General features: G+C 35.7%; 2 protein-coding genes across 3 annotated transcripts in view; both read left to right on the forward strand.

Moving 5' to 3' along the window:
* Nucleotides 1-3: 3 nt before the first annotated feature.
* On the forward strand, nt 4-10,034 carry znf512 (zinc finger protein 512). Of its 2 annotated transcripts, none has more exons than XM_055185555.2 (16): nt 4-199; nt 832-922; nt 1,120-1,175; nt 1,331-1,380; nt 2,901-3,079; nt 3,168-3,251; nt 3,344-3,445; nt 4,407-4,531; nt 4,603-4,689; nt 4,859-4,957; nt 5,526-5,693; nt 5,777-5,971; nt 6,211-6,312; nt 6,539-6,601; nt 8,197-8,295; nt 8,800-10,034. In XM_055185555.2, the coding sequence occupies exons 1-16, from the start codon at nt 155-157 to the stop codon at nt 9,214-9,216; spliced, it is 1,962 nt and encodes a 653-aa protein (XP_055041530.2). In that variant the 5' UTR covers nt 4-154; the 3' UTR covers nt 9,217-10,034. The 2 variants fall into 2 exon arrangements, with proteins under 2 accessions (XP_055041530.2, XP_055041531.2); XM_055185556.2 differs by having other exon boundaries at nt 181-277.
* A 1,366-nt stretch (nt 10,035-11,400) lies between these two features.
* gtf3c2 (general transcription factor IIIC, polypeptide 2, beta) overlaps nt 11,401-13,222 on the forward strand; it is a 32,290-nt gene continuing 30,468 nt past the window's right edge. The window contains exons 1-3 of the mRNA XM_055185550.2: nt 11,401-11,622; nt 12,239-12,375; nt 12,843-13,062. Of these exons, the coding sequence (XP_055041525.2) occupies nt 12,276-12,375; nt 12,843-13,062 (320 nt within the window). The 5' untranslated portion in view covers nt 11,401-11,622; nt 12,239-12,275. The remainder of the gene's footprint in view (nt 11,623-12,238; nt 12,376-12,842; nt 13,063-13,222) is intronic.

Raw genomic sequence — 13,222 nt, forward strand, 5'->3', positions numbered from 1 at the left:
TCGATGGGTAACACATGCGCTAATGTTTAACAGTATAATCGTGTCTAGCTCTGATCTGGGACCTGTAGCCGCGAACGATTGGTTGGTTTTGGCGTGAAAGCCCGCCCCCTTTCGGTGTGTTTTTGGACGAACGCGTATTCCATTGGTTTGTAATATGAAAGGGGCGTGGCATACAGCAAGCGATCTCGCCAGAAGAACGGTAATGCTGTAGCAACTCTCCATTTTTATACGTGTTTAATACTTTTTTCCTGCATTTATAACAAATAGTCTCTTTTAGGTGTGTACGTGTTTATATGGATTTGATGCGAGGACAAGTAAAGACATTTTTAACAGTAACAGGGTAACACTGTCTCGGAGGGGAGTGTGATAGACATGTGATAAAGTAGTGCACTGCCATCATGTATAGCATCATTAAAATGCTCGTTCTTCTGCATTTAAAGTTGACGTATTTGTTATAACGATGTGTTGTTTTATGGTCTATGGTTCTGTAAAACGGTTTTATATGCCGTACATGCTTCCTTTTTTAGGAGAGAATAGTGGTTCGCAGTGATGGTGGCAGGGGTCTTCAAGACTTATGCAGTACAATAGTCTCGTGCAGACTCTGTAATGCATGCATCCCAAAGAAGCAAACTGTAGTCTGTTTGATTATCTGGGATGCATGCTAACGTTTGCATTTGGATTGAAGTGAAAAATGTCATGTTAGAGGGACAGAAAATGGTTTTACATGTAGCCTGTATTTGATAGTAAATTATTAGCTTTTTATATATATAAAAAATGCATTAGTGTTCTTGCTTGGAGATTTTTATCTGATTGTATTAATTATTTGTAAAGAAGAGGATCATGAATCAGATGAAATCTGCAATGTCTGCCACCTGTGTTACTAACAAGAGGAAAATGTCCAAACTAAACCCACAAACACCAGGTAATATTTCATTGATTTAATCTTATTATAAACTCAGATTATTATACAGTTATCGTTTTCAAGTCTATTTTAATTGTTTTTAATGCAATTTCTAGGACTGGTGTAGATTTGAAATCATTTATAAGCAATGAAGACTGTTATTCACCCTTTATGTTTTATCAAAATCAAGTCAAATAAGTTGGTTATTTATTTAACAGATGTTGTAAAGGATTTGAGAAGAGAGGCTAAAGGTACCAGACTGGCCCCATCAAAAGTAAGATCAAGCATCCCTACCTTTCCCGAAAAATCTTAAAGAGCTGAAGATGTTGCTATGCTGTTATCCATAATATCCATTCTTTGTTTTTCTATTAAGTCAAACAAAACATAAACCATTTGATTTTATTTGATCTCATTGTTATTGCATTTTAGAATGAGGAAACAAACTCCCAGAAAATAAAGAGGACTTGCACCAAAAAAAAGTGAGTCCCAATTTTGAGGAATACATTTCTTGGTTCCTAAATAACTTGATGCCAGATTCTGGTGTTTTTATTGTATTCATTTTTTGTATTTGGCAACCCATAGATGCACACCTAAAGGGGACATTTCACAAGACTTTTTTTAAGATGTCAAATAAATCTTTGGTGTCCCCAGAGTACGTATGTGAAGTTTTAGCTCAAAATACCATATAGATAATTTATTATAACATGTTAAAACTTTGTAGGTGTGAGCAAAAATGTGCTGTTTTTGGGTGTGTCCTTTAAAATGCAAATGAACTGATCTCTGCACTAAATGGCAGTGAGGTGATTAGTGCATATTAAGGGGTGCTATTATTCTCTTCTGACATCACAGAATCAAATTTCATTTACCTATTTTTTCACATGCCTGCAGAGAATGGTTTGCCAAAACTAAGTTACTAGGTTGATCTTTTTACGTTTTCTATTTTGAAAGAAGCACTGGGGACCCAATTGTAACACTTAAAGCGGAAATTAACCCTAGACATTCTAGACTGTTATCAAATGTAATTTAGGTCTATTTTGCATTTTACTTTAGAAAAAAAGAAATTTGCACGATTTCAATAAATTAGATTGATAGTGTGTTGAAGCGGAATTTTCGTAATGTCTTTGATGGACTCATTTAACCAGAATGCACTGCGCGAAACTGAGTCATTAGCTTCACTCTCTAACCATTGATCGATGCAGTCTTCAAGTTTGTTCGACTTCATGCGGTGCCGCAAGAACAGACAGCAGGATGACGTCAAGGTTCCACGAGAGCGATTTAAAGCAAAGTTGTCTGTATGATTTCGCGAATCACTCTCGAGGTACTTTGCCCTCAGCCGGCTGTCGATTCTTGCGGCGCCGCTTGAAGTTGAACAAAGCCTAATAACTTTTTTTACCACTCAACCTGCTCTTAAATCAACTCAAGTCAACTTGAAGTTAGCCGGCAGACGAACCCAACCAAAGAGTAATTCTGCTTTTACCGTCCCTGAAGGGGAAATTACCAAAACCCTCGATAAAAGATGACTAGAACCTTTGCAGTATGTGGATGTAAGGACAACAAATTTAGGCCAACAGGAGTTTTTATTGTTTACATCAACGCGACCCTCAGATGACACACCACTAACAGATTACGTAGAAAGTTATTATTATGTTGTTGTTATTATGAACACGAGCAAAGCAAGCTAACGTTAGCTTATCCTGTGCAGCTGTCAATCAAAGAACATTATCATCTACTGTCAATCATTTCGCCTCAAGACCCACCCCCATTTAGAACGTTCAGAATTATGTAGTCGTGCATTTTTCTTAATGTCTAGTGAGACAACAGGGCCATTTTATGATTATTGATATACATTTCTTACATACTGTTCCTTTAAATATGGAAAAAGTCAGATTTTCATAATATGTCCCCTTTAAATATCTAGCCGGAAGGAGTAGGTCATCCGGGTACTTTATATAGACTTTTTATGCATATCCAAAATTCCTTCTATGTGGTTTGTCCCAAGGTACCATGATCTCCAGCCTGTGGTCCTTAGACCTACTGAGGATTCAGACCATGGGTCACCTTGTAGATCAGCCATTGCTTCAAGTCCAGTCAATGGTCTGGAAAGCCAACATACACCTGCAGGCCACACAAGCTCTTGCGAAACAGTGGGAGAAATGAACGAATCTACTTCAGAGATTGGTAAGAAGCAACTCCCAGAGAAGATATATAGCTATCCAAAGTATGTTGAAGATGTTTCACATGTACTGTAAGTTGTCATGTCACATAGGTTTTGAGTTGAAGAGGAAACAGAAGATGGAGGACTCTGGCCAGCCCTCCTTAAAAAAGTACATTGAAGAAGTAAAGCAGGCAGGTATTATATTCTTCATTATTTGTCACTAATTGAATTAATTAACTCATATGCATTTAATGAATATGAAAAGTGCAGATCTGTTTTTTTAACAGTTCCTGTCATAGTTCCTGTTGCTCAGTTCATTCAGAAGCCAACCGGCCAAAAGCAAAAACCATCTCCATTGCCAAAAAAAGAGACACCTGTTTATGCACCAGGTAAATGAAAGCCCCTTAATATATGCACAGATACTTTAAAAAATAATCAGTTCTAATGAATAGGTCTGGGTATTGATCTTGTGTCTGATTGGTAACAAATCCAGCAATGTTTAAACATTACATTTACACATTTGGCATACACTTTTGTCCAAAGTGACTTTAAGTGCATACTTGCTATACAATTTATCAGTATTGGCGCTTTTTCATTGCATAGTACCCCACGGTTTGGTTTGTGTCAGGTCAGCTCACCTCACTTTGGCTTGGTTAGCTTTTCCATCAAATTTAGTAACACTTCAAAGTGAGAGGGATTATAGGCGTGTCGTTATATTTGCGCTGTCTACTGCTGTGACATCATACAAGTTAGAGCGCTGTTGTACATTCCCATACATTCATTTATTTCTCAGTCCGCCACAAAAAATTTCAACTTATAGGAGAGCACATATGACAACAGGTTTACTCGAGACAGCGCAAGCTAGTATGAAGGTAAAGCTAACTTTTACATTATAGCGATGACGCAGGTAGTGACGATTCTCTCATACCAATCAGTGATTTACAGTGTTTTCGCGTCACATTTTGATTTTGATATCAGCTCGGGTCACTTGGAACCCCAGCCGAGGTGGTACTAAAAAAAGTATCGGGTACTATGTACTGAACCCAGTGGAAAAGGCCCCAAAAGTAAGCTGACCCAAACCAAACTGTGGGGTACTATGCAACGAAAAAGCGCAATATGTGTGATCCCTGGAATCGAACCAATGACCTTTGTGTTGCTAATGCAATGCTCTACCAAGTGAGCTACCAGATCAACATCTAATGTAGGCCAACTGAGATGGTTTTGATTGCAATAAAGGGAGGGCCAAGTACACATTCATGGCCGTAATTTTGAAAACAAAATGTGTTCAATTGTACCTTTTGTCATGTAGTGTATATTTATTACATTTTTTAAATTTATGTAACTCTACAGGAAGTCAGGAGGAGAGATGGCAACTGCAGATCTTGGCAAAGGGTAGAGTGACCTGTCCCAAATGTAAAAGTGTTGGAAGAAAGACTGTTGACGGTTTAAAGAAGCACCTAGAAAGCTGCAAACTGGTATTTGCACATAACAGCGTATATAAGCTCAAACTTTATTAAGCTCTAAAACAATTTTTTTTGTTATGCAGAATCTCTTTACATGTCCACACTGTGGGAAACAACTGAAAACATCAACTGGAATGAAGTACCACCTCATGGCTGACCACAACAACCTGGTTTGTATTTTTTTTTTACATTTTTTGCTTTTATTCAAAGCAACTGACAGTGCATTCAATTTATACCTGGACATTTTATCAGCACGTGTGTTTCCTAGGAAATCAAACCCACAAACTTTGTTAACAAAGACTTTAAGATCATGAAAAGATTAATATCTCATTCTTTCAGCCTCTTCCAGACACCGGGAATGACCTCGCTGACCAGGCTGTGAAGGAAAAGTTAAGAAAAGTTCTGAAGAGGATGGGCAAGTTGAAATGTTCAAAAGAGGTTGGTTTGTATTTTTACATTTAGGGTTGGAACTCATTTAAAAAAGAAATATTATGAAAATGCTATAATTGGTTCCCCAGTGCTTCTATCAACCTAGAAAATTTGATAGAGATCAACCCAGTAACTTAGTTTTGGTAAACCATTCTCTACAAGCATGTGACTAAATAGGTCATTTAAAATTGGCTCCCCTTGTGATGTCAGAAGGGGATAATACTGCCCCTTAATCTGCACTATCCAACCACGGCACTGCCATTGAGTGCAGAGATCAACTTATTTGCATTTTAAAGGACACACCCACATTTTTGCTCACACCTACAAAGTGGCAATTTTAGCATGCTATGTGAATTTGGACAGCAATAAAATTACATTGCAACCTTGGTGTTTGTAAAAAAAAAAAAAAAAACAAGTAGTAATCGGTCGGGAATTTTACACAGGTGGCCACATTCTAAATTCAGATGACAATAAAGTAATTGACTAGCAACTAAATGCTGAAAATAAATCGAATAGGGCTTATGACAATGTTGATCTGTATTGATGATGAATTGAGATTCTGATTGGTCTGTCATAGGGTTGCACTGGAAGCTTCACAAGTATAATGGGTTACGTGTACCACATGAAGAAGTGTGGCAAAGAGGAGGCAGAGCTAAAAAAACTCTTATTGAACTGTAAGCACTGTGGAAAAGCTTATCGGTCCCGAGCCGGCCTGGAGTATCACGTCAAAAATGAGCACAGTACAGTGAGTCCTCCTCTCCAATGGACATTTTTGATTTTTTCATCAATAATCATTAGATACTTTTTCACAATTATCTGCACATGCAGACCCCCCAAGAAAGTGAAGAAGAGGAGGTGATTCCCCAGAAAGAGCCCGTCCCAGAACGCACACAGAGCGGGCGGGTAAAACGCTTGTCGGCGCAGGTGGCCGTGTTCCACCTGAGGGAGATCGCCAGCGAGGAGCTGGTGAAGGAGTGGCCCAAAAGAAAAGTTCAAGGCGACCTGGTGCCAGATGACAGGAAGGTGCTCCAAAATATAATCTGTCAAACTGTGTCAACATGTTGTAATTGCATGGCTGTATGAAGGAGTCAGAAGCTTGTTTGGTAAGGCTGCATCACCTGCGTGTCATTTTTATTGTATGTTTTGATGATCTCCGAATTCTTATGCAAAAACGTGTGAATTAAAATATAGATCTGTCTTGGAAAAGCTTTTGTAAAAGTTTAAAGGATTTTATTGATCATATTATTTTTGTGCCCACGCAGCTGAAGTACTCTCGTCCTGGGTTACCTGCTTTTAGTCAGGATACTCTACGCAAGTGGAAGAATGAAGTCAAACTTCATAAAAAAGTGCAGTGTCCAAACAAGGTAAGCAGACATTGCACACTGAAATTGTTTCATTATTACCATGAGTTAATCTATTTAATTAATTACATTTTATTAAATTTTTTAGTGACATTAAGTTGCATAGACTGTTAAGCTTCCATTCCGAAGCTTTTCCGAAATGTTTGATTGACTAATATTCCTTGAAAGCATTGTTGTATTTGCTTGAAAGGTTAGTTTAACAAAAATGTAAATTTTTGGTTTATGTTAGGGATGTGGTTGCTTCTACACAAGTGTATCTGGACTAAAATCTCATCTTGGGCTATGTACTTTGGTAAGGAATAATTTTTTTTTTATTTCTGTCTTAGTGCGTCAACTAAGGACAGAGGTTGTTCAAACTTTTTTGTCAGCCGAACCCCCTTGACCTCAATTATTTATTTGAAGTACCCCATGAGATTTCAAGTAAATATTTCAATAATCTATTAGTATATTTATTTTTTGTTGTTATTATTATTACCTGTTATTGGCCCTTAATACGGTTATTTTTTTTCTATTGGTACATAAAACGTTTCTGGGGGATTCTCGGGAAATTAGACTTATGAGGTGTCATGAAACATTTTGATAAAAAAGTAAATGCAAAGTAAGAGTATCTAAATAAGAAGCATACAGTTACAAACATCTCTTCATGTACTATTTTGCACATGATTTCAAATGACATCATACAAACCAATTTTGTTGTTTTTTCCACATTTAAGGGTAAATTTTCATTACTGCAACATGTCCATGACTGGATTTGGGTTCTTTGACATGGAAATATTTATAATTAAAAAATCTAAAAAATAAAACGCTTCAGTGCATGTTATATTATAAACATTTACAGTAAAGAAACATGTGTGATTTGGTGATCATTGGTAAATGTAGAGATAATAACAAGGAATATAAATGTGTCCAAGATCAATTTTCTCATCATCCGCAACAATCATTGTTTAAACCCTCAAGGAACTAACATTTAAAAAAAATGTTGTTGACTGTGACACTTAAGATGGCTACTAGGTAAGCAGTTCTTATTTTTCTCTCCAGATAAAAGTTAAAATTTTGTTTGTCATAGTACCTAGACAATTTTTTAGTTCTCATTACCGAAACATGAGTTTGTAAATGCATATATTTAATGTAATATCATGTTGTGGTAATGATAATTTTTTATAATGATAATCTAAATAATGTAAATAATTCTATAGGATTTTTTTAAAATCCTCTAAAAATAATGATTATAGTAAGTTCAGACCTTAATATGTGCAAAAAAAATTCCTTCAATGGCTTTTTTAAAAAATCTGATGCTGGACACCTTTTAAGTCTGGATTTCGTGAGAATTACCCATCTGTCCATTTTGCAAGAGTTTTCAGTTTTCTGATATACTGTAGTGCTGTGTAAGGGTCACATGACATTCAAAGTACACAAAAAATATTTTTGGTTAGTAAGTGTTTATTTAGATTTTTTTTCATTTTAAAATGATTTATTTACATTATTAAATTACACGTCTGGATACGAACTTTAATTCCGGTTTCGTTTTTTTTAATGGTCTGACTAGTTGCTAAACTGATCTCTTGAACAAATGCCTCGTCGAAAATAATGTTTTGGTTTCCTAGGTAATCTATGTGTTGTTATTTTGCTTGTTATATAAATAAACTACGTTAAAATAACTTTGTTGTTATTTATTCTTAGCGGAGTTTACCGGAAGTTACGTGCGGACCACGACAGCCGCTTGTTTATGTTGTTACTGCTGAAACCGTCTATACAGTTACTGTAAACTCTTTACAACAAATCATTGTTGCTGTTTCATTGCTTGTTTGATGCTCATATTGTATTTGCTCTGCAATAGATATGATACTCTGCATTTTATGAATAGAGCTTCTGTTTTTTTCTCTGCAGGGTGAATTTGAGACTGGAAAGTATAAATGCTTGATATGTAGGAAAGAATTTAACTCTGAAAGTGGAGTGAAGTACCACATCAATTCCATTCATTCTCAGGTAAAACAATGACCAACAAATTCTATTCTATTCTATAGTTGTCTAATTGATTTTGATATGTGACCCTGGACCATAAACCAGTGATATTTGTTTTATTGAAAGCTCTCCATTGATGTATGGTTTGTTAGGATAGGACAATATCTGGCCAAGATACAACTATTTGGAAATCTGAGGTTGACAAAAATCAAAATATTAAGAAAACTGATCTTAAGTTGTCCACATGAAGTCCATAGCAACACATATTACTTATGATAAATACATTTTTGATATATTTACGGTTGGAAATTTACAAAATATCTTCATGGAAAATATATTTACTTAATATCCTTAAGATTTTTGGCATGAAAAATGATAATTTTGACCCATGCAATGTATTGTTGGCTATTGCTACAAATACACCAATGCTACTTATGACTGGTTTTGTGGTCCAGGCAGGGTCACATATATGATATGATCACAAGATATATGACATGAATCTTTGATCTGTTATTGTATTTTGCACAGGACTGGTTTGTTGTAAGGTCTAAAGCTAAGAGTTCAAAATTTGATAAACTGCACAAGAGTCATCCAAAGGAAGATACCATGAAGCATTCTGACATTCCCTCGCCTAACTCAGCCGTCAGTTTTTCTCATGCACCCAATGCTTGGCAAGACAGACAGACACCAGCGAGCGCCACATCAAGTGGAACAACAAATCCAGGACTAAAAATGAAGAAAAAGGTTGGTCGGAAGGAGAAACGGGGCAGGCAGCGTAAAGACTGCTATGACTTTAGTGGCAGTGACAGTCAGAGCAGCAGTAGTGAATCCTCCAGCAGTGAGTCGGAGGCAGAAGACTCGGTGGCACGTAGACCCCACGATTGGGCTCTAAGCAGGCCACTCACAAAAACTAGGTCCAACCAGCAACCCAGAAGCAATCCATAAACCCTCCCTGTTTCTTATTTGACTATTATATATTGTCATATTTTCATTTTCACTGCTGAAAGAGAAACCATTGGTGCTACCTAAGACGGTTTTTTAATCTACTTGAGCCACACATGTCTGCATACATTTTAAATAACATCTGACAGTAACATTAGAATTTGGATTAATGAACCATGCATATACTGTAATGATATTTAAAGGCGGGGTGCATGATCTCTGAAAGCCAATGTTGACTTTTTAAATCACCCAAACAAACACGCCCCTACCCCAATAGAATCTGGACCTTCTTTTGATAGACCCGCTCCACACATACGCAAACCCAGGCAATGATATCAGTTAGTAGACATGCACCTTACTGCTGATTGGCTACAAGTGCCGTACAAGGTTTCAAAGTGTTTTTTAAAAATCATGCACCCCGCCTTTAATACTAAATGTGTTTAGTACTGTATGCAGTAGTAAAGCATTGATTATTTTTCTCTGTTTTTTGCTCTGCACCTTTAAATTTATTAGCGGCCTGTTGTTGGATTTGATTTACTGTCGCTATAGGATTTATATTTATATAACTGTAAGTTGCATGTAATGATGTTCATGAATGCTGCTGTGTTTTGTGATATTATTGAGTGTAAATCTGACACCACAGCAGACATTGATATTGTAACAGTGTTCATTACATGCTGCATTAGACTCAAAGTGTGCAGCTTTATTGTGCTTTAAAAGAGTTTCTAGATGTCGGAGGGCATGGCACACAATTCTGTTGAAACATTGAAATGTTGTACATTTTAAAAACTGTTTACTTCAATTAAAATCTATGAAACGGGGCTGTCTGACATTTTTGTTTTAGACACAAATAAGTTTTATAAAACTAAGAATTAAAATATAACATACTGCATACAAGGTAACAGCTTACAAGTGCCTCTTTATCATCAGAATTACACTGGAATGATGATAAATCATATGTTTACTATATGTTATCCTTAAAGGGATAGTTCACCCAAAAATTCAGCAATTTTTTATCAATCATTTATCAATTTCTTTTCTGATGAACACAAAGGAAGGTATTTTAAGGAATGTTTGTAACTAAACCGATGATGAGCCCCATTCATTTCCATAGTAGGATAAAAGAATACCATGGAAGTGAATGGGCCTCATGAATGGTTTGGTTACAAACATTCCCCGTGTTCATCAAAGCAAAGAAATTTATACAGGTTTATAGCAACATGAGGGTGAGTAAATGATGACAGAAATTTCATTTTTGGGTGAAATATCCCTTTAATAGCTCCTTAACAACAATAAAAGTTTTGTGTACCTTGTATGATCCTTGATTCTTAGGGTAGATGCACAACCATTTAAAGTTTTAAATGGTAGTGCATAAAACTTGTTTATATTTTACAAATTTAAAAAATGTAATGTTACTATGATAATGTTGACTAAAAAAAAACAACAGTAGTGAACGAATTTGCTAAATGGTACTTTAGTACAATGGTAATGGGATTTTATCAGCCCTGTAATACATTATAAACTAAATTGAAGGAGCTTCCATCTTTTCTGTGATTTTCTTTGCTTTTCCGCATTATTTGATCTAAGTCATCCTGATCTTTTTGTTATCATGTTATCACATGACACACATTTAGCCACATGCCTTCAGATCAAAATCCCACATGAAAACTACTAAAATAAATACTAAATAAAAATTATATAGGCCTACTATATTGTATATACCAGTAAACTGTAGTATACTATAGTGTGTAAATAATTATTTAGTGTACTGTTGTATATATAAGTATAGTATTTACTGTAGTAAAATTAAAAACATTATAGTATATTTTATTAGTATATTTTACTACAGTTTACTAGTACTGTAGTATTTTGTATGTGTGTTTTAAAGATATGAAAAATATTTTAGTCAAGTGAGCATAGTAGTGTACTTCAGTGGTTCTCAAATTTTTGCCAAAACTTAACATTTGAATTAAACAAAAAAAAAATATATACCTATACAATGTAGTGCTGTTGGCTAGCCTTATTTTTCTTAGGTTTATTTACACAAAATGTATAATAAATTAATGTATTTTATAAAATGTAATTAAACTGGTGGCCAATGGCAACATATCAGACCCCAGAGATGGCATTTAAAACCACTGGTGTACTTCACCACATTGATACCACCCCGTGGTCAGCCAAGAATCACACACAGATTTGTAGCCCGTGTGCGTGAAGCCTCATCTAGGGGGCAGTAGTGAGCAAACAAGGTCAAAGGATAAAAACATGGCGGCGACTGTAAGCTAATATGTCAAAAACGCGTTAGCAAGATACTTTTGTAGATAAGCAGCATATTTGTGCTCACCACAACCGAATATTTAACGTTTTAATGTGAATTGCGATTGAAACTGTGTATCCAGCAGGCGTCAGGTGAGTCAGTGCAATATTGGTGCTATATTGGTTGAAGTCGGATTCGAACCGCGTGAATTGTGTTTTAGGAAAGGGTGGACGAGCGCGTTGAGCCACCGTTAAAAGCCGCCATAACTGAGAAAAAGCCCATGTCTTTCCTGTGGTATTACTGCGGACGAGTGTTATTAGAGAGATTGTTCCTGAGTATAATTCAATGTGGTGTTTTTATAAAATGCTAGACTTCAGAATGCGACGTGACTCCTGTCAGGACATTATTTTAAATAAGCCACGTCAGTTAACGTTACTTTTATATTTGGTTTTTATCTTAAATGCAGGCTTTACTCTTTCAACGTAATGTAAGCTTTAGTATTTTTGAATGAATTAATTAAATTTAGTGGAAGACAATTTGGCTGTCAAAATATTATGCAAGTAAGTCGTGGTGTTTCGTTCACCCGCCTGTGCGCATGCGTGGCTTACCACACTTATATTAAAATGTCTTGATGCCGCACTAATAGAAATGTACAGCACTTTCTTTTTTCTTATTTTATATCTTTCTGTTTCTTTAGTATTTAATGTAATTCACATTTGATAATTTTTTAAGCAATTAAATTAAAATAATGTTTTACTTCATTTCTAGACTCTGCTGACAGCAGTTTGGTGACAAAAAGTTACTAATGGCCACAGCCGCCCTGACGGGCGAGCAGATAGCTGGGTCAATGGGTTTACCCTGTGAAATGGACACAGAGGACCAGCAGGTTAACCATGAAGGCATAGGTGAGACTAAAGGTTTGGGTGAAGAAGCCCTAGGTGAAGAAGACGAAGTCAAATTATGATATGTCTTGTGATCCACCCAATACAGGCTTGAGACTGAATCTGACATGACTTGATATATGTGACCCTGCTTGAAAATCCTGTTTTTTGTTAATTTACTGTTTTCTATATAATGTTAAAAGCATTTTTTGAATATGTAACCTTTATTATATATAATTATAATTATATATATAATTATATATATATTTATTTATTTATATATATTTATTTATATATATATTTTTTAAATTTATTATTATTATTATTATTATTGACTAAGGTCATGTCAAAGATTGAAATCAATGAGTTAAATCAAATTTAATGCTCTAATCTTATTAGTTTGGATTTTGCAAACTAGATCTAATTCACACAGTAGTGTTCCTATTTTCATAACAATCATTGAAGTGTTTTATTATGACTGTCTTTCTTAGGTCAGACACAGAGTTTACAGGACCAGGAGAGCTCATGTAATACAGAGGAAACCAAAAAGAAACCAGGACATCCTAAGGCAAATACCAAAGTTAAGACACCTGCCAAAAGGAGAAAAAAGGAGACCGTTCCTGAAACTCCACCACAACATGAGAATTCAGCGAACCTTGATACCCCTGAGCTAACGTCTAGTGGTCGACCCAAGAGGAGAGCCGCTAAAGCGTATGATATTTAACTTTAAAAAAATGCAATCACATCCATGTCAAATAAAAATGGATGTAAAAATGTGCAGCTAAGCAGCAGTCTTTTCAATATACAGTATAAATCACTATGATAATTAATTTGAATACATCCCGGTCAGAGGCGTCCTGATCGGGATTTG

The sequence above is a fragment of the Misgurnus anguillicaudatus genome, chromosome 18 (genome assembly GCF_027580225.2).
Source record: "Misgurnus anguillicaudatus chromosome 18, ASM2758022v2, whole genome shotgun sequence".
Lineage (NCBI taxonomy): Eukaryota > Metazoa > Chordata > Actinopteri > Cypriniformes > Cobitidae > Misgurnus > Misgurnus anguillicaudatus.

Excerpts from the sequence above, each read along its gene's own strand:
- znf512 (XM_055185555.2), top strand. The coding sequence starts at position 155 with ATGAAAGGGGCGTGGCATACAGCAAGCGATCTCGCCAGAAGAACG. Across the intron at positions 4,958-5,525 it reads AGTTGAAATGTTCAAAAGAG|GGTTGCACTGGAAGCTTCAC; the intron begins GTTGGTTTGTAT and ends GGTCTGTCATAG. Across the intron at positions 8,296-8,799 it reads TCAATTCCATTCATTCTCAG|GACTGGTTTGTTGTAAGGTC; the intron begins GTAAAACAATGA and ends TATTTTGCACAG.